At 38.5% G+C, this 21,156-nt stretch overlaps 1 protein-coding gene across 1 annotated transcript in view; it reads left to right on the forward strand.

Annotated features, from left to right (window-relative positions):
* The window catches only part of Tbcel (tubulin folding cofactor E-like), a 30,533-nt gene that overhangs the window by 3,957 nt on the left and 5,420 nt on the right, over positions 1 to 21,156 (forward strand). Inside the window, exons 3-6 of the mRNA XM_013009863.1 lie at positions 4,338 to 4,519; positions 5,758 to 6,014; positions 9,120 to 9,246; positions 11,173 to 11,289. Coding sequence (XP_012865317.1) covers positions 4,338 to 4,519; positions 5,758 to 6,014; positions 9,120 to 9,246; positions 11,173 to 11,289 — 683 coding nt within the window. The remainder of the gene's footprint in view (positions 1 to 4,337; positions 4,520 to 5,757; positions 6,015 to 9,119; positions 9,247 to 11,172; positions 11,290 to 21,156) is intronic.

The following is a 21,156-nucleotide window of genomic DNA, read 5'->3' on the forward strand; positions in this document are numbered from 1 at the left end:
GTGGTAGAGCACTAGCCTTGAGCTGAAGAGCTGAGGGACAGCGCCCAGGCCCAGAGTTCAGGCCCCACGACCGGACCCAAAAAAAAAAAAAGAAATTTTTGGGCTGTAATCCTAGCTACTCAGGAGGCTGAGATCTGAGGATCAAGGTTTGAAGCCAGCCTAGCCAGGAAAGGCCATCAGTCTCTGGGATTCTTACTTCCAATAAACTACTCAGAAAAAGCTGGAAGTGGTGCTGTGGCTCAAGTGGTATAGTGCTAGCCTTGAGCACGAAGAGGCTTAGGGACAGTGCCCAGATCCTGTGTTCAAGCCCCAGAACCAGCCAAAAGAAAAAGAAAGAAAAAAGAGAGAGAAGAAGGAAGGAAGGAAAGAAAATAAATTTATCTTTAGCATAGCTTGCTCAGTTTTTCTTACCATTTGGTAACTGCTCTTGGTTATATTTACCATTTTTGTTAGGATTTTCACCAAAATTCTGAGATGTTTGTCACTTGATTTCTTTGTGATATGCAGATTTACAGGGGTGTTATAAGAAATAATCACTATGTACATAGAGTCGGTGCTGCTCTAGCGAGATATGTGGTCTGGATGGGTGATGCATCAGACCAAATCTTCAGAATGAGTTCAGCTGGTGTGCTCACATGCTGAATCCTCTCAATTAGTTCTTTGGGAGTATGACATTTCACAAAGGCTTTAAGCTTTGTGTTTGACCTATGCTTTGATGATGTATAGGAGCTTTTTACTAACTAGAGGGAGCCATTTAGTAATGAGGTAATTGCCACTCAAAAGAAAGATATGTGCTATGCAGTATGGATCAGTACATAGAGCTTGCACTAAGTAACTCATCTCTTTCTCCACTTGGATTGAGGTCTGTATTATTATTTCTCAGGCCACATTGACACATAGCCAGTGGGTCACACACTTACTTGTAGTCTGTCCGTATTCATGCTCCTATCTGTGTTTGATAGTCTGTTTTCAGGTAAACTGCTTGCTTTCAGCTTTTATTTCTCTTTTCATCATTCCTTTCTTTATATTTCCTCCTTATCCTTAACGGTAGTCAATCCCAACCTTTTAGAATGTAAATCTAAGTGTAAGATGGGAGGAACACTGCCAACAAAAGAAGATGGGTTTTCAGACTTGATCAAAGTCATTGCCAAGCTTCCTACACCTCACATGTCTCTGGTTTTGAGACCTTTCCTGTCAGCCCATTGCACCCGTGTCTCTGATTACCAAAGAGACAGTTTATCCCTAGCCATTAGCTAAGTTGAACTCAGCCAGCATTGCTATAGCAATGTGCAACCAAAAAAGGTAGTATGCTTTTAGTTCTCTGAATGGTCATTAAGTTATAAGTAACTTGTTTCATAGTTTAAATTCTTGTCTCATATATTTCCAAAGGGAAAATACATATACACGAGAAACGTAATATGTTTTAGGGATAGGAGCAAAGACTTATCTCCACCTTTCAAAAACTGGGTACCTATGTATTTTAAAAATGCGCTTTTAAGCATTGACTTGAGCTTTTATCTAAGTCGAATTTTCTCAAACCTTTGAGAACCTTTATTTCTCTTTTCCTTTTCAAAAACACATTATAAGAGAAATTAAACCAACTAGTTGAGAAGAGGGAGGAATTAGCTAGTCAGATGAGGTGGAGAATAGTTGGGTATAAATTACAGATTGTTATCTTAAAGCCTTTTCCCCATTTTCCTTAAATCTTGAGTTTCTTTCTCTTTAGAAGCCAGAGTGAGGGTCCTCTGTTAAATCATGGGATTGTGGAGGCCCTGAGCTCACTTCATCTCCATGTTTCTACACAAGAGCAAACTCAACTCAGTCAGCTGGAGAAGTCTTTTTATATTTGGAACTTTAAAAAGCTCAGTCAATATACTGCCCTAGGTACTCAGCAGAACGCATACCAGGCTTTGTTAGTGGGAAATTTATGTAATGAATATTATATTTTCTTCAATCTTGTCAATTTGAGGTTATCCAGAAAATCTTTTTTATTTCTTTTTAGAATTATTATATTCTAGTCCAGTTTCATTTTTTAAGATCTACAAGTCATTATTATAAATCTGTCTTCTCCTTGTAAAATAGTAAATGCAGACAAACTATGAAGATTGTACCATGTATCTGTTAATATTGGGAATTCTCCCAGAAATTATTTTGAAACCCTTGTGTTACCCATTTTTGAGTATTCCTTCTTTATTACAAAAGTAAAATAGCAGGGGATAGTAAAGGGTTTATGTTGTATTTCTAGGTTGTATTAACTAGGTTGTATTCTTTGTGCCTTAGGAAAGTGAAATTCCATATTTTTCTCCCTTAGGAGAGCTCAAGTATAGCTAGCTGATCATCACTTTCTGTTTGAAGGTCCTATCACTCAGATCATAGAATGCAGTACTAGGTTGGTTCCTGTAGGAACTACTTACTGTGTTGTGGTCACAGGCTAAACTCAAGATTCCTGCCATGTGGGGCACAAATGTTGGCTACCATTTGATCAAGCTTCAAGAGAATCTATATAGACTGGTATAGATTTCTTAGGCTTTAAACAGAAGCCTAGTGTATTTTCTATGAAAGGTAGCTCATTTCTTCTCTTTTCAGTTCTTGTAAAATGAGAGTAAGAGTGGCTCACTTGAAAGAGTGAGTGTGTGGAGGGGTGAATCAAGGAGCACAGGGCCTTTCCCTCTCACACTCTCCCCTGGGCCTTCCTGGAGTTAGTCTCTTCCCACTGATTCCACAGTTCCAAATGGAATGCACACAGTGGTCTGGTCTTAAGCACAGATGGCTTCTTTTTGCCTTGGTTCTCCCTTCTAGGTATGCTTTTCCATCCTTTCCAGACTTAGAAACTGATCACCAAATCCCAACTTGAAGCCTGTTGCACCTGTGAAATGGGTGGTGACCTGGGAAGCAGGAGATTTTGAAAATTCCACCAATGATTCTGATGATTACTAGGGCTGAGATGCAATAGGCCATCGCATTCTTACCATACTAGTAATAGTTGCATTTATTGAATGACCGTGTGTTATTAGTTTATAAGCTGCTAGAAAGTAGATAAGGAAACAAAATTCAAACACTTGCCAGTTGGTATGCTGAGGGTATTACATGTGTATCTCATTTAATCCTACCAATAATGCAGATAGTTACCTTCCTAGTTATAATCGAGAAAACTGAGATTTGGAAAGGTTAAGTAATTTGTCTGAAGCCACACAAGCACGTGGTTTGAACCTGTGTTTTTTATTCTAGAATGAATGTTTAACTGTTCTTTTAGGTTTGGTTCCCTTTTTTATGACTTCTGGTTACCACATTGTTTGGTTAAGTGAAGCTTAATATTTTTGCTAGGCACTTGGCATTATTTAGTACTTGTTTAAGTTCATCTTACTGATGGCCCCTCTAGCCTTAGTTGTCCTTCATTGTTAGGTGGTATGATATTATTATGTTATAATGCACTATGTTGTAGTATGCATAAAATGGCTCTGAAATTTAAACTCCACCTTTCATATTTGTGACTATGATAGCTTAGTCAATTTATTTGTCACCCTTGAGACTCAGTGTCATCACTTTTTCAAATAAAGTTGCAAGTTGATCTGAGAATTTAATGAAATAAGTTGTATCAAAGAGATGAATATAAAAATAAAATTAAATTAAAAAAAGAGATGAATATAATCAGAGGAAATAGTAATTAAGTTTAGTCATTTTCTTATCTGTCTTTTTTGTCTTCCAAGCTGTTAGCTATATTATTAAATTGATGGTCACAGTTATGAATGCTTTTGGCTTTTTTTAAAATATAAGGTTTTTTTTTAATCTTTAAGTTTTTTTAATCTTTAAAGTTTGGTACTTCTTTGAACCAAACTGAATTTTTTATAAATGTTCTTGAATATACAACTTGAAGTACTACTTTTGCCATTTTAAGCTATCTTTACTTAGGTTTAATATGGTACTGAGAATGAGCTGTAGATGGTATTCAAAGAGAATTGCATGGCCTAATCTTAGTTCTTTAAAAATGTGTAGCCTAGAATGTCACCTAAGCTGTCTTTTTATCTTTATTTATCAAAACAAACATCATTAGAGCAAAATCAGAAACCTTGCTAATGGTGACATAGGAACTCTTTTTTTCATACCATTAACTCTCAGCTATGCTACAGTTTCATGGAAGGAGATTAAATTATTTGCGAAGACTTGTTGAAGTTGCTTATGGTGCTTTGTGGGTATATGCCCTAAGTAAGACTCCCTTAGGAAAACGTCCTTTTGCCTGGGGACGCACTGACTCACTTAGTCCTTAGCACTATTGCTATTTAAAAGCTCTGATTACTGCCTGATATACTTCTCTCTCCCCCTTTTTCTTTTCTTCCTAGGTCAGTAAAATTGTGTCAAATGTTCCTCAGTTGGAGTTTCTAAACCTGAGTTCCAACCCTCTGAATTTGTCGGTTTTAGAAAGAACATGTGCTGGGTCCTTCTCTGGGGTTCGAAAACTTGTCCTGAACAACAGCAAAACTTCCTGGGAGACAGTCCACACGCTACTACAGGAGTTACCAGAGTAAGCCCAGAGAGCATGGTGGACAGAGAGCTATGTTGCCATCTGTGTTAGCACATAGAATTGTTGCTGATCTCCCAGCTCAGAAATACTAGAACGGCAGTTTGTATGGAAAAGAGGTTAGAAAAATGAAGTATTCAGAATGAGAATGTGAGAATAACCTGGTAGCATTTCTAGTGGAAGACCTGTTCAGTGTTGAGTAGACGTAGATGCGGGATGTGGCATCCTTCAGCTGGAAAATACCCCTGAGACACAGAAGCACTTCCAGATCAACTCAGCCTTCTTCCATTTTAATCTTCTGATTACCTGGTTTGAGAATTTTGAGCTCCTTTCTTTGGGAGGTAAAAATAATCATTTACTTCCAAGTTAACATTCAGATGAGTAAAAGCCCCTATGGCCTGATGGGCAAGTAGATTGGTATTCATTTCAACAATTTAAGACACAAATTAAACTTTTGTTTGTAAGTTTAGAAATGTTTTCCTTATTGTTGCTAGGAATATATGTGTGCAGAGGAAGGAGTTTAATGAAACATAAAAAGCTGTAGTTTCTTTGTCCAAATTCTTTGCACATCTTAATTTTCACTCTCATGCTAATGAGATTTCCTCCCTGCATACAGCATATAGCTTGGCATTGAATGAGCTTGTAAATCTAGGTCATACTAATGGTGACCTTTGACAAGCTGCTTAACTACTTTTAGTTCAGTTTCCTTGTCTGTAAGGTAGGCACAGTTATATGGATCTTGCAGAAATAGAAGTACACTCTATTATGTCCCTGGCATAGGATCTGACACAGGGTAGGGATTCAGTAGTTATCATTTCTGTTCATAAATATTTGTTCATTTTTCTGGAATTTTTTCTTCCATCTCAGCATCTGTGAGCTCACCTCTCCTAAAAGTCCATGCATTCTTTCCTGGCTGTTCAAACTACAACTTCAGATTCCTTCCTTATGCATCACTATTGTACTTAGAATTGGTACTGCTTAATTTATCACTCAATTGCTTAAGCACAAAATTAATTTAGTACTAGCTTATCTCATTCTAATGTTTTACATTCTTTAGGTTTTGTCAGCCTAGCCTACCAAGTATTTTGAGCTTCAAGAAGATATCCTTCTATTTGCCCTATAGTGTCTACCAGAATCTGACATATACTAGGCACTCATTTATCTCTTGAATGTGTGAAAATAGATGTAAAGAAGAAACTAAGCTGCTTGAAGCAATGAAATGTTTCCTTTCTTCTCTGCAGTTTGGAGGAGCTTTTCCTGTGCCTTAACGACTATGAAACAGTGTCTTGTTCTTCTACTTGCTGTCATTCTCTTAAGCTCCTACATATAACAGACAACAACCTGCAGGACTGGACTGAAATCCGGAAGTTAGGAGTTATGTTTCCTTCCTTGGACACCCTCGTGCTGGCCAACAATCACTTGAATGCTATTGAGGAGCCAAATGATTCCCTGGCCAGGTTGTTTCCTAATCTGCGATCCATCAGCCTCCATAAGTCAGGTGCGGAACAGCCTTGGTCTCATTCTATATGCAAATTGATTTGAGCTTACATGGGCAGTAGATTTCTTTCAGTCATAGCTAAACTTTTTATAGGATGAATTTTCTACATGATACACCGAGACCTATAGAACATTGTCCTAAATGCTCTGATGAATATAAAGTAATATAGCATATTAGCAATTTATATTTTATACATTAAAAAGGTCATAATTTAAAAGGAGTGAAATGAAAGTGATGAATTGGATAGTTAAAAAAGAGGAGCTAATAAAAGAATTACAAATTAGATCATTTTATCTGGACTTGAGGTAAGTAATTTCAATGTCTTGTGACCTTTCAAATGCTCACTTTTCTAGTTACTCTATATAATTGATTGTTAGTTTATTGTCAGCTGATCTTCATTATCATAGAGATGCATATATTTAGCCCATTTCTTTATTAATACTTTTTTTCAAAGAATAATTAATTTAGGCCAGGTGCTAGTGGCTCACATCTGTAATCTGAGAAACTCAGGAGGCTGAGATCTGAGGATCACAGCTGGAAGACAGGCCCAGGCAGAATAGTCCATGAGACTCTTATCTCCAATTATGAACCAAAAGCTGAAGTGGAGCTGTGGCTCAAAAGGTAGAGTGCTAACTTTGAACAAAAGAAGCTTGGGGACAGTGCCCAGCTCTAGAGTTCCAGCCCTCGGAGCAACAGGAAAAAAAAAAAAGAAAAGAATACTTTTAGGTCCACAGCGAACTTGAGTAGAAGGTGCAGATATTTCCCATGTACTTGCTGTTCCCATACAGACAAGCAATCCCACTGTCAACACCCCACTCTGAAGTGGTATCAACTACATTGAAACATCACTGTCACTCAGACCGTAGTTTATATTAGGGCTCACTCTCAGTGTTATGTATTCTATGGTCTTTAACAAATAGTAACAGGTACCTGCCCTTGTAGCATTGTACCGAATTGTCTCAATGCCCTAAAAATCCCCTGTGTTAACCTGGCATCTTGGATCCTTTGTCTCTGTACTTTTACTTTGTCAGGATGTCCTGTATTTGGAGTCATATCATACTATGGAGCCTTTGTAGATTGGTTTATTTCACTTAGTAATATGCATTTTAATTCACTAGATCTTTTCATGGCTGGATAGCTTTTTTTCTTCAATCCCTGAATTAAGAATTCCAGTTTTCTAGATGTACCACAGTTTATTTATCCTTCCCCTGAAGACTCTTGGTTGCTTTCAAGTTTTGGCAGTTGTGAGTAAAGCTTCTATAAATATCTGTGTGCAGAGTTTTGTGTGGATGTAGGTTTTCAACTCATGTAGGTAAATACTAAGGGCATGATTGCTGTAAATTATGGTAAGAATGTACTTAGTTTTGTAAGAAATTGCCAGACTGTCTTTGAAAGTAGCTGTACCACTTTACATTTCCACCAGTAATGAATGGTTGCTCTACTGCTCTTCATGCCCTTGTCAGCGTTTGATGTTGTCAATATGTTAGGCTTTGACACTGATTTTAATAGGCACATGGTGATACATCACTGTTGTTCTGATTTGAAATCCCCCTATGATACATAGGAATAAGAATCTTTTCATACTACTTACTTGCCATCTCTATGTCTTCTTTGATGATGTGTCTGTTTAGGCATTTTGTACATTTTTGTTGCATTATTCATTTTCTTATTATTGAGTTTTGAAAGTTCTTTATGCATTTTGGTTCACAGTCCTTTAGCAAATGTCTCTTTTGCAAACCAAAACATTCTTCCAGTCTAACTTTTACTCTCATTCTGTTTTTACTCTTTTTTTCTCCTCCACTGGTGATTGAGCTCAGAACCTCATGATTACTAGCCAAATGCTATACCACTTGAGCTACAACACTGGTCCTTTTACTTTTTTTGTCTTTTACACAAGATCTCACACTTTTGCCAGAGCTAGCCTCCTTGTGTGTACCTCCTAAGCAGCCATGGTTACAGATGTGAGCCACTATGTTTGGGCTATTTCTGTCCTCTTAATGCTATTTTTCATCTTATTTCTTAAGACAATTACATATAAATAAAATAACTAACCTGTAGCTGAAAATTATAACTTAGTTTGCTTCACCATAGAAGTTATGAGTGAGAAATCAATTTTAAAGTCAGTATGTTGTATGGGGAAGTTTATTTCATAACTTAATACCCCTTGATCTAATTTTATTCTTGAGTCTAGGTGAAAATGGCATTGTCAGGAGGAGACAGTCTGACCTAGACTGATTGTGTCATAGCAACCTCAGCATTGTTCCTCTGCCTTTACCTTTGCTAAAGGTCAATAGAAATAGGACAGGACTATGTTGTTCTCTGAAACAGATTTCCTTTGTCACAAAATTGACCAGCTTAATCATTTTAGGAATATTTTTTCTCCTTGGAAAGCCTGCCTGACACAGTCAAGTGTTGATATGGTTGACCATTTGCTCACCACCATTATTTTAGGACCTAAAATCTTATTGTGTGTTCTCCTTACCCAAAGGTTTAGATTTTTGGCTTTTGTTTTTTTTTTTAAATGATTTTGATCCTTTCTATGTCACTAAAGTGAAAACATTACAAAAGTGATCAGTTTTAGTTTTGATTCTTTTGACTTTCTCCCATTTTAGAATACATTAGATAAAATTTTGATATGTCAATATTAACTCTGACCAGTAGTCACATGCCAAGAGTTCCTAAAATGAGTTGGCCATTTTTAAAATTATGTGCTCATGTCATGCCCTGTGCTTATTGGCACCAACATGGCTCTGACTCCACGCCGTTTTGATAGAACCAGGAGATAAGAAGATACTGGAAATAAGGTTCTTTCTCCCTTTCCACTGTTGGTTTTAGTTTTTGAGATGGAATATCACTATATTGCACAGGCTGGCCTTGACTTTGAGAACCTCCTGGCTCAGTAGCTGGGACTTCAGGCTCCTACCACCTTGCATATTTTTCTGACAAAGTCTTTATGTATTTAATTTTATTCTTAGATAGAGGAAAATGGAGGCTCTCTATTATCATATTGGATTTTAAGAGTCATTGAAATTTTTTTGCTATGTTTATCTTTTTATTGGTATACTTTTGGGGGGAGTTACTTAAACTGTATCTTTCTCAAATTAGGTTTGCAATCCTGGGAAGACATTGACAAATTAAATTCATTCCCCAAACTTGAAGAAGTGAGATTGCTAGGAATTCCTCTCCTGCAGCCGTACACCACTGAGGAGCGGAGGAAGCTGGTAATAGCCAGGTGTGTTGTCCTGATTTCTTCTGCTTTCTTTTCACAGAGCCCTGTTGTTCTTTTGAGGGTCCATGTGCTATATATATGGTGGGGGAATGAACTAGGAATTTAGCTCTTGAGCAGGCTGTCTTTGAATGAGCTGCTTCTGTAGCTCCCAGTCCTGAGCAAAAAGAACATATTACAATCAGGAAAATGTGAAGTGCAGTTGTCTAGCTGAGCCCACAGAACAATTTCTTCACAAATCTCTTCTGTTTTTATGCTTTTGATACTTATTTGAACTTCTATTTTGGGCCACAAAGTAAAAGTCAATAGAATGGAGAATCAGGGCTGGAAACATGGCTTAGTGGTAGAGTGCTTGCCTAGAATGCTTGAAGCCCCAGTTCTACATAAACAGAAAAAGTCAGAAGTGGAGCCATGGCTCAAGTGGTAGAGTGCTAGCCTTGAGCAAAAGAAGGTCAGGGACATTGTCCGGGCCCTGAGTTCAAACCCCAGGACTGGCAAAAAAAAAAAAGAAAATTATTTCTGTTTTAGTTGTCCTTATTTTTGTTGTCCTTTGTTAACTTAGTAATCATGCGGTGGAGATACCTGGAAATTGGGTAATGTTAATATGATGAGTGTCCTCTTGAATATTCAGCCCCTGACCTATGATCACTGTTGTTGGTATCTTCTTCCTCTGCCTGCCTTGTCTTTCATGTCACAGATGCTGCCTCTACCAACTACTTGATTCTCCCATAAATCTGTGTTTTTATATGAACCTTTAACAGAAATAAGATTTTCCAAAAATGTAAAAGGCTATGGAGCTTTGCTTGTTTTCTTTGTACACTGTACATGGTATTTGTGTGTGTGTGTGTGTGTGTGTGTGTGCGTGTGTGCGCACACACGTGTGTGCACAAGCCAGTCCTGGGCCTTAAACTCAGGGAAGGCCTTGAACTTTTTTGCTCAAGGCTAGTGCTCTAACACTTGAGCTACAGCCTCACTTCCAGCTTTGTGTTTGTGTGTATGTTAATTGGAGATAAGAGTCCCACAGACTTTCCTGCCCAGGCTCACTTTGAACCAGGATCTTCACATCTCTAGGATCACGGGTATAAGCTACCAGTGCCCAGTTTGTACACAGTAGTTTTGAAAGAGGAATAGTAGACTTTAAGGTTCTCTAAAGAAGAGTAATTCTTAAAATGAGGTGTTAACCTTTCTGACCAACAAATATCCCACAGATCCTCACTGATTTGCTCATTTATACATTAACATCTCACTGAAGAAGGAAGCATCAGCACACTTACTTTTAAGACAATGAGTCTTTTCATTGTATTTTCTTACATGATTCTTTTACAAATATAATAAATTCCTGGATTATACAACTATTATACTAATACTCTAAACATATGCTGTTTAGTATGGCAGTCACTAGCCAATTGTGGCTATGTTCACTTATGATTTGTCTTGTAGGATTTCAAATGTGCTATAAGTGCAAAATACAGACTGGATCTCAAATAATTCATATGTAAAGAATAGAAAGTAACTCATTATTTTAAAATATTGATTATATGTTCAAATGATAATACTCTGGATATATCAGTTTAAATAAAGTTATAATTAATTGTTTATAAGTAATGCTTTACTTTTAAAACTGAGGCTTTGGGGTGATTTTAAATTTATTGGTATTATATTTATTTAAATTGTACTGTGCTATCTAGGATCTTATTTTGAAATATGGGATGTAATCATGAAAGGCCAGTATCACATCTAAAAATAAGACTGGATTTTCCTGATTATTTTATATAATTTCAGTTCATGTTAGTAATTATGTACAAAGAAAACCACATCAAATATGTCCTTTCAAAAGAAGTAGACTGGGTCTGAAGTCAGTTGGTTTTTTTATTTCTAAAGCTAAATGGTTTTAGTGTCTTGAAATGTCTTTATTTTGCTTTGAACTTACAGATTGCCGTCAGTTTCCAAACTTAATGGCAGTGTAGTTACCGATGGTGAACGAGAAGATTCTGAGAGGTTCTTTATTCGTTACTATGTGGATGTTCCACAGGAAGAAGTGCCATTCAGGTAAACACCATCTCTCATTAGCTCAGCAGAACACTGCCCAGTGCTGAAGCAAACTAACAGCACTTGTTTTAGGGCAAAATTGCATCATTTGTTAGGGGATTCTTCTCAGAGGAAAGAAAAGGAAAAGGAAAAAACATAAAAGCGGACCTACTTTACCTCTTTTTCCACAGTGTACTGCTTGTAGTCTTATATTAAGGATGATTGAGTGTTTGACTAATCCAATAATTCCCACTCTATACTTCACGCCATCAATTCCCTTTCTTTGCTCTTCTGTAAGAGCACTTCCTCACCTACCCCTAAGATTTGTCTCTTCATCTGTAGTACATCTGATTTTAGGCTATAGGCTATGTTTTAGAATTTAGAAGTCTTAACAAATGAGAATTAAGTACATAGAATATGAGACAACGACCAGAAAATAGATCTTTGAGGCAGTATTAAATTAAGATGGTTAAGTGGAAGAGAAATTCTGGGAGCTAAATTAGAAATTATATAAACAGTTGAGATGTGTCATTTTGCTGATACTGTTAATATTCTACACAGTTTGTAAAAGGAGTATCAGATGTGATAGAGGCAAATCCCCAAGGATGAAAAACCTCTGAAAGCATGTTTCTAGTGTTGGCAGCTAGACTTGGTTATCAAAAAAGTTACATATGGTCCTTGTTTAAGACTAAACTGGGCATTATAATCCATGCCTATAATTCCAGCACCTGAGTAGCAGGACAGGAGAATCCTAAGTTCCAGACAAGCCTGGGTTATATGATAAAACTTTGTCCCAAAAAACAAAAGCAACAATTAAAATGAAAAGCTGATGGATTAGACTATGAAGAAAGAAGTCAAGGATGACTATAAGGTTTTTGTCGAGCAACTGGAAGGATGGAGGGAAACTTGCAGAGAAACAGATATGGCTCTGAAGGATTGGGTCAAGAAGGGTATCACAGCCAAAGTTTGCTTTCAGACACACTTTATGTCAAGATTCAGAAGACAGTATCAAGAAAGGAATTGTAAATACAAATCTGGAATTTAGGGACAGGCAAAATCTGACAGTTGTTAAAATAAAGAAGACATTTAAAGCCACAAGATTGACTAAAGGTGTGAAGAGGATGTATGCCAAAAGGAACAGGTCTAAGGATGAAGGCCTGGGATTAACTCAACCTTTAGAGATTAAGAACACAAAGTAGATCCAGCCAAGGAAATGTGCAAGCTTCTTGAATGTAGACACTACTCTTTTGTCCTTTAATCTCCAGTTTCTAGTCCAGTGCTTCTTGGTTTATAGTAGGTATTCAGTAAATAAATTAAACTGTCCTCGCCAATGCAACTAGAATCTAGACTTATTTCCTGGAAGTTCTCCTGGTCAGGCAGAAGAGCCCAGTAATGGAAATATGAGCAGCCCAGGGAGAAGCTCTTTTCAGTCACCTGCAGCTCACACTGCACTTTCTGTGAAATAGCACACCACTGCTACAGAAGCCACTGAGGGACAAGGCATGGCAGAGGCGTTGAGAGACTATTGACTGCAAAAGCAAACACTGTGGTGTTCAAAGGCCAAGATCAGAAAACAGAAGCTTTCACCTTTGGTTGTTTCACAAAGTAAATAAAAGTGATTATTCATTTTTACTAGAAGGAGCTATTGCTTGGAGGCTAAATTTCTAGCCTTATCAATCAGTACAAGGCTTTAAAGAGGGTAATTGAACACCTGTAACTCTTACACTTATACAACACAGTTAAAACACTCAAGTGTGTCTCCTTTCAGTCCCCTAAACATTTTATTCTGGAATAGAAAAACAGAATATATAACTCTCTGGATCACCCTTAAAGACTTGCTTTGACAAAACAACTAGTCATATGGAAACAGTGCAAATAGTCCATGTAGCCTGCAAAATAACTTTGCTACCATAAAGGATGTTTAACTAATCGCAATGACTGTCTTTATGCCCTCAAAGACAATTTGGATAACTTAATTATGTCTAAGTAAAGGAGCTGTTTTATGTTTAATTGACACGGGAAAATGAAAAGAGGAGGAAAAGCTCAGGGAACCAAGTTAAAGGAAGGTTTGATGGAAGTTAGCAGTTATAGGAAATTCAAGTTAAACACTTACTTTTTAAATGTAATCTTTTCTCCAAAATATGTTTCTTCCACCCTTCCTAGAAACTAAGGCTCAAATTAATTTTATATGAGACACTCAATTATAGAGTCAAGATTTTACCTTTTAGGGCTGGGAAGGTGGCTCAGTGGTAGAGCGCTTGCCTTGCATGCCTGAGGCCCTGGGTTCGATTCCTCAGCACCACATAAGCAAAAAGAAAAAGTTGGAAGTGGTGCTTTGGCTCAAGTGGTAGAGTGCTAGCTTTGAGCTGAAGAGCTGAGGGAGAGTGCCCAGGCCCAGAGTTCAGGCCCCACGACCGGACCCCCCCCTCCAAAAAAAGGATTTTACCTTTTAGTAACTCATTTGTTAATATTTTGGGATCCAATTGTACATGTAATTTGGAAGACAAAAAAGTATAGTACTAATAATCCTTTTAGATGTCACTTCCTAATTCACAACTAATAAATTTTAATATGTATTTCTGTGTTATTCATCACTTCCTATTGCCATCAGCATGACAGCTATCATAGTTCCTTTGTAATTTCTATACATAGTTCCTGGCACCTTACAAGGGCTCAGGAAATACATGCTGATTAGTAAATAAATCCACTGCAGGATTTACATTAAAAAGTACAAGAGACCAAGTATCACAGTGGATACAAAGTACCTTTTTAGCCAACTTTGGCTGTCAATGAATGCCTGTCTGACAGGGAGCGGGGAGTGGGTAGAGGAACAGAACTCAAGATATCTGAGATGAAGGAGCCTGAAAGGAGTTCAAAAAAAAGGAACAAATATTTTCTTCTCCACTCCCTAAAAGCTAGAACATAGGCAAAATGACATAAACCTACAGTTTCAAATCTGAAGTACAATACATAGTGTCTACTGAGATTATTATCAACAGCTGTGGAAGAGTCATACATCCAAAGATGAGCTGTAAATGTCTGATGACTGTCTAAGGATCAGTGTCAGAAGCATACTGTTAGAATTCTGAGACATAAAACTTGTGGCTGTGCCTTGCTTCTCATCCATCCTGCCCTAGCCTAATCTTGTCAATTCTATGAACCTCACAGCATCCATTACTCTTTTACTAAATGCCTATCCTACTTAAGTTGATCAGAGCTCATTTGGTTGTTGGCTCTGGGAAATTAGCAGTAAGAAATAAATTGTAGATAGCAGACCCTCTGGCAACTAAGGGCAAGTTGAGATTAGTTTCTGGCCTAGCAGGGGCCAGTAAAAATCATATTATTGTTCATGGAAAACCTCCTGTAAGTTCTTTACCTGGAGGAGAGAAATAACAAATCAGCACACATGGTCATGTGAAAGACTCCCAGTGATTGAGAGTGCTATCAAGAACAAAGGGCATGAAGAACTCAAAGCCACAAGGTAGAGCATCTGCTATTCTGTCAGAATGAGAGCTTAAATAAAAGGAATACTAAAGTTGTGTTCCTATACACTATGTCTAAATGTAGATTGGAATCTATGGTAGAAAGAAACATACACAGATTGAAATCTAGATATTAAGAAAAATCTCTTTTTTCCTGGGAATGATACCTGTAATCTCAGCACTCTGGAAGCAGAGGCAGAAATGTAAGTTTGAGGCTAGGTAGGGCTGCACTCAAATAACTCTTTACTTATGTCTGTTGAACAACAACAACTTGATAGATTAATAAAAAGGGGTGGGAAGTACTGGCATGCTGATCATGAGGAAAGTAGGAGCTAGTTCAGGCTGTGAAATACTCAGTTATGGCATTCTGGGAGTCAGGGCGTTTTCCAATAGGCAGTAGGAAATCAAAAGTTTTAAAGAGAGCGATTACATTATGGGGGTGGGGTTTGGTGGTGATTGGTGAGGCAAGGGGGACCTGGAGACCTGGGTGATGCCCAGGATGTTGGGAGATGGTAAGTGTGCTGCAGGTTGCTTATTCACCTTAGAGCAGTGCATGATGGGACTGGACTCAGCAGAGCATTCAGCCCTAAGAAAACTGTACTTCCACCCATTTCCTGATATAGATAGCCCTGGTTTCTCTCGAGGTATATAAGTATCATTCGGAGAGGAAGAGACCTCCACGCTTATGATTCCAGGACGTTTATTATTTCTGACTTGCCCTTTATCAGACGCCTGTCCACATTGCCTCTAGTTATCAGTTTTTCCTTTATGTCATGTTTGCTGTATCTCTCCATTTCCTGTGAGAGATTGAATTTAAATTGCTTCTTTAGTACTAAACTAATATACAGCCTCTTCTGTTTAATTTTAAAGAGAGAAAAGGAAAAAAAAGATGCAAATTTTCTTTTAGAATTCAACATGTCATGGATTTGGGGCTCAGTGATACCTTTTTTGTTCATCAGCACAGTGTTGGGAAGCAAATGCATTTTAGTTTGACATATCTCATCTTCCAGACCTGAAAACCTGCTTTTCATAAAGAGGAGTTAGATGAGACCTACCTCAGGTTAGTGGAGACTTGATGGAAGGAAGAAATGCTGTCATGAGAGACAGAGTGGCAACGCCAGAAATGGGTCTGCCTTTATGCTTCTCACACTGTGTCCTGAAAACCCTTCTTTGTGATACCCAGAATTCCACAAGACATTTCCCACATGCTCATTTGTCATTCGTGGTATGCTTTTCAAAGTGTGGAGAGTGTGTTTCTTCCTGCTTCAGGCTAATGGCTTTTCTAAGTTGGGTTGATTGTATCTCCATGTTATTGAGAGAGCAGGGCAGCGGCTCAGATTTGGATGCCACCCCAGAGAAGGCCTGTTTTGTCTCAGATGCTGGAGAAATTCTAGTGTGCTGTGTCCTTTACCTCACACTCCTTCCAGACAAGGACCTGCTGTTGTGCAGGCGCGTTCCTCCCATGGACACCGGTCTCCTGGGGTTCTCTTCATTGCCAGGCTCCATCATCCCCTGACAGGGCCATGACACAGCACTCCACACTCAGCTGCCAGTCTGATGAGGAACAAAAGGGACATTGTCCTTGGCCCTCTGAGAGCCTCTGAAATGTTAGCTTTCCCTGGTGCTTGCCGTCTTTGTCATTCCAATTACCCAGGACTTACTTTGACTTCTTGCCACTTTCCCAGCCCAGCAGGAGATAGACTACCTTCCTAATCTTGATTGGAGTGGGGTACAGTCTTTAAATATTCCTGCAAAGGAAAGACTGGAGGAGGACCAGCCCTCCCAAACTGGGGTCTGGACTTTGTCATGGTCATGGCTGGTAGCCAGTTTTGTCCCTCTTGCGTTTGTTTGCTTTATAGAATTTCTAAAAAAATTAATTAAATGGAGAATGAGAAAATATTCACCCGCACACTATCCAGAATCAATGGCCCATTTATATTTTACCCCACTTGAAGTTTATTTTTAGTTAAAAAATATTGCAGACGTAATGTGAGTGCTTTTTCCTCCTGACTTATTCCTTTCTATAAGAACCACTAGCAAGAATTTAATATGAATTTGGGTGTCTCTTTGTTATCTATCCATTAAAATATCAAGTAGGACTTTGTAATTCATTGTCAATATGCATTGCAGTTTATTCTCTCTGTAGCTTTTCAAGATGATCTTTTCACTTTGAATGAAGACTTAATGTAACCTAGCAATGCTACAATGACACGGAGATGTATAAACAGGCCAGTGGAACAGCACAGGCCCTGAGATAGAACCTCAGTATAAAGAAACAAGGTATATGGCAGGGAGGTGTTAGCCTCAGCTGTGAGCACTGACCATGCACATGGAGCACTGGCCATACACATGGAGCACTGACCATGCACATGGAGCACTGGCCATCCACATGGAGGTGTTACCCTCAGCCGTGAGCACTGACCATACACATGAAGCACTAACCATACACATGGAGGTGTTAGCCTCAGCTGTGAGCACTGACTATGCACATGGAGCACTGACCATACACATAGAGGCGTTACCCTCAGCTATGAGCACTGACCATACACATGGAGGTGTTACCCTCGGCCTTGAGCACTGACCCTCCACGTGGAGGCGTTACCCTCAGCTATGAGCACTGACCATACACATGGAGGCGTTACCCTCAACTGTGAGCACTGACCATGCACATGGAGGTGTTACCCTCAGCCGTGAGCACTGACCGTACACATGGAGCACTGACCGTACACATGGAAGTGTTACCCTCAGCTGTGAGCACTGACCATACACATGGAGGTATTACCCTCAGCCATGAGCATACCCTCAGATCACTGTCTGAAACTATACAAATATTAATTCCAGATGGTCAGAGACATACATACAAAAGTTAGAAGATTACCTTAAGCAGTATTTGAAAAGGCAAAGAGGTCCTTATTTTTAAAAAGTATGCAATATGAATAAACTGTAAAAGACTCATGAATTTAACATTAAAATGCATTAATCTTTTAACAAAATAGGGTCATGTTATATAACTTGGGCTGGACTGGAACTCTCGGTCCACTCAGCCTTCTGAGTACTGGGATTACAGGTGTGTGCTAGCATGTATGGCTTTGCTGTGCATTTTCTTGTCTGTATGGCTTCATTTAGCCAGTTTGCTTAACCCCCAGAAGACATTTGAAGAACACCTGGGTTTTTCTAGTCAGACTTTCTGTGAGCATCTCACACAGACATTTTTATGTGAACGTAAGTTTTTGTTTCTCGGGAATGAATGCTTAGGAGTATAATCACTAGATCCTGTGATAATGACATTTATGGTGCAATATCAAATTCCATCTTCTTTAATTAGCATATAGATACTCAGCTTTCCCAATGCCTCATCGATTGTTCTAGGCACTTTAATAAAACAAAAAGGGTGTATTTCTGGGCTTTCTATTCTATTTCATTAGATATTATGTCTGTATTTGTGCTAGTACCACCTATTTTGATTATTATGCTTTTGTAATATGTTTTGAAGTCAAGAAGTATAAGTCCTCCTCCAACTTTGCTCTTTAGAATTGGTTTTGGCTACGTGGGATCCCTTCAGACTCCATATTCATTTTTCCTTTTTATTATTATTTAATTCTATAATTTACTTCCAAACATGCTTTAGCTACATTTCCTTTTCATTGAATGAATTATGTTTTCTAATTTTTCCTGTGACTTCCTCTAACTCGTGTTGTTTTAAATGCATTGTTTATTTCCCAGGTATTTGAGGATTTATAGTAACCTTTTTGATAATGATTTCTAGTTTAATTTTATTAGGGTGAAAGAATCTAAGCTATATTACTTCAGTTCTTTTAAACCTGTTTTGGTATGTTTGAGGAATGTTTTTGGCTTGGACTATGGTCTGTCTTAGTGAATTTCACTTATGAAACAGAAAAAGAAAGTTCTGATATCAGGTGGTGTGTTTAATGTCAATTGTGTTAGGTCAGGTTGCTAGTACTTTTCAGGCATAAATAATATTTTCCATCCTTGAAGGAAGACTATGGATGTCTCCCACAGTTGAGGATTTGTCTAGCTTTTTAATCTATCCATTTTTGGGGCTGGGAAGTTGGCTCAGTGGTAGAGCGCTTGCCTTGCATGCCTGAGGTCCTGGGTTCGATTCCTCAGCACCACATAAGCAAAAAGAAAAAAGCCGCAAGTGGCGCTGTGGCTCAAGTGGTAGAGCACTAGCCTTGAGCTGAAGAGCTGAGGGACAGCACCCAGGCCCAGAGTTCAGGCCCCACGACCGGACCCCCAAAAAAATCTATCCATTTTTATTTTACTTATCTTCTATGTATACATTTGTTTTTAATCTAAAAACAGTATTGTTATCTCTTCCTGATGATTTTGTAGTTTCCTCCAGGCAGTTCCCAGACTGGCCAGTCTGTGCCATATAGTAAGACCTTGTCTCATTTAAAATAAAAAAAGAATAAGACTTAAAGGAAGCATTTGGTTTGGGGACTGATGGGATTTGAAATCAGGACCTTACACTTGACAGTGGGCATTTGGAATGTAGAAGAAGACGAGAACTTCTAGGATAATATTCCTTATTGTAATGAAATGGTGAGAATTAAGACTTGAATTCTAATTTCTATCCTTTCACTAGCCATGAGACTTTGAGTTAATGAACTTTTTATATATATTATATATATATATTATATATTTTTATATATATTATATAATAGTCTCTAGGATTTCTTAGAAGGTATTGAAAATGGCAATGGTGATGGTACAAAATAAGGCTGGAAAGTTATCAAGGAAGCAGATCACAAAGGGTCTTTTTCTTTGTTGATGCTATAATAAATGACTTTCAAGTTAGTGGCTTACTACAGTGCCCACTTACTCTGTGGGTCAGAAACCTGGGTGTTGTCTGGCTCAGGTGAGTGCTCCGCTTAGAGTTTCCCAAGGTGACGTGAAGGTGTTGGCAGGGCTGCTCTCCTTACTGGGCGGAGGCCCTGCAGCAGATCCCTTTGCAGGCACGTTCAGGATGGTGGGGATGTCGCCCTCACCACACTTTCCGTGGGGCCTCACCATCTTCAAGCCAGCACTGGTGTGTCAAGCCCTTCTCGTGCTGCTGGTTACAGAATCTTTACAAAATGTTTTTCTCTTTTGGTATTGTCGAGAGACATTTTTATTTTTAAATTTAGTCTCACCCAAAGATCTGTCTTCCCCAACTACATTAAAGAATTGGGGGCTGGGAAGGTGGCTCAGTGGTAGAGCGCTTGCCTTGCATACTTGAGGCCCTGGGTTTGATTCCTCAGCCCTACATAAGCAAAAAGAAGCCGGAAGTGGTGCTGTGGCTCAAATGGTAGAGTGCTAGCCTTGAGCTGAAGAGCTGAGGGACAGAGCCCAGGCCCAGAGTTCAGGCCCCACATCCAGACCCCCCCCAAAAAAAGAAAAGAATTGGTACTTTACTTTTAATATGGAGGATAGTGGGGAGATCAAATGTGTGTTTTGTAATGATTACTTTGACAATAAAATAGTCAACTATTCATGGTTACCCAGAAGACATGGAATGTCACAAGAAGTTTCAAGAAGAAAGGACTACATGCAGTCAACAATGTCCTTACAAAAATCTTTGGGAGGGTTGGAAGAACAAGCTTAGGCTACCTCCCCTGCTTGCCTTTATAATAAAACCATAGAACAAGCCAAATCCCAAGGAAAAAGAACAGGCTGCTGTCCTTGGTGCTGATCACACTGCCTTAGTTGTCATCCAGGAATTAACCAGACGCTGGCAGGCTGCCCACTCCAGGAACACATTCCACGTCCTTCAGTCTGGTATGGAAGAAGATAATGCCCAAACTGCTCCATACCATATCTGTTTGTTCTATCATCTCTGTTGAAACTGAGGGCAGACTGTGGTTGGTGAAAGGTAAATTTCATCTCCAAGAGGGCATCTACCAGGAAGAGGTTAGAAAGATTCTGTGGGAGCTTGTCTAGTTTATGCATCTAAAGAGAAGGTAGCAACATGAGTTAATAATAGTGATCACAAATATTTGAGTTTGCAAGACATATAGGCATGAGGGATGTAAGTAGATTAATAAGGTATTTAGGAGGACAGTTAGTAAGATGTGTTAATGGATTGAATGAGAAAAGTGGAGAGGAGCAATAGGAAAAGAGAAATCAAATCACCATGTAGTTTCTGGTCAGGATAATTGGATAGCTTTTAGTACTGTCTACTGAGTTAATGAAAGACTAGAGAAAAAGATGTTTGAATGACAATCAATTATTTTTGGACAAGTTAATTTTAAGAAAATTTTAGGACTTTGTAGTATCCCAAGTCATTTAATTTGTAAATACATTCGCCCATTAATAGCAAGTAGGCCATTATTATGTCAACAAATACATTGTTGAAATTAATTCAGTAGGCTATAGTGTTGTATATAAACAAGTCTAGAAGTAGTAT

Source organism: Dipodomys ordii, unplaced genomic scaffold (assembly GCF_000151885.1).
Source record: "Dipodomys ordii isolate 6190 unplaced genomic scaffold, Dord_2.0 Scaffold10, whole genome shotgun sequence".
Lineage (NCBI taxonomy): Eukaryota > Metazoa > Chordata > Mammalia > Rodentia > Heteromyidae > Dipodomys > Dipodomys ordii.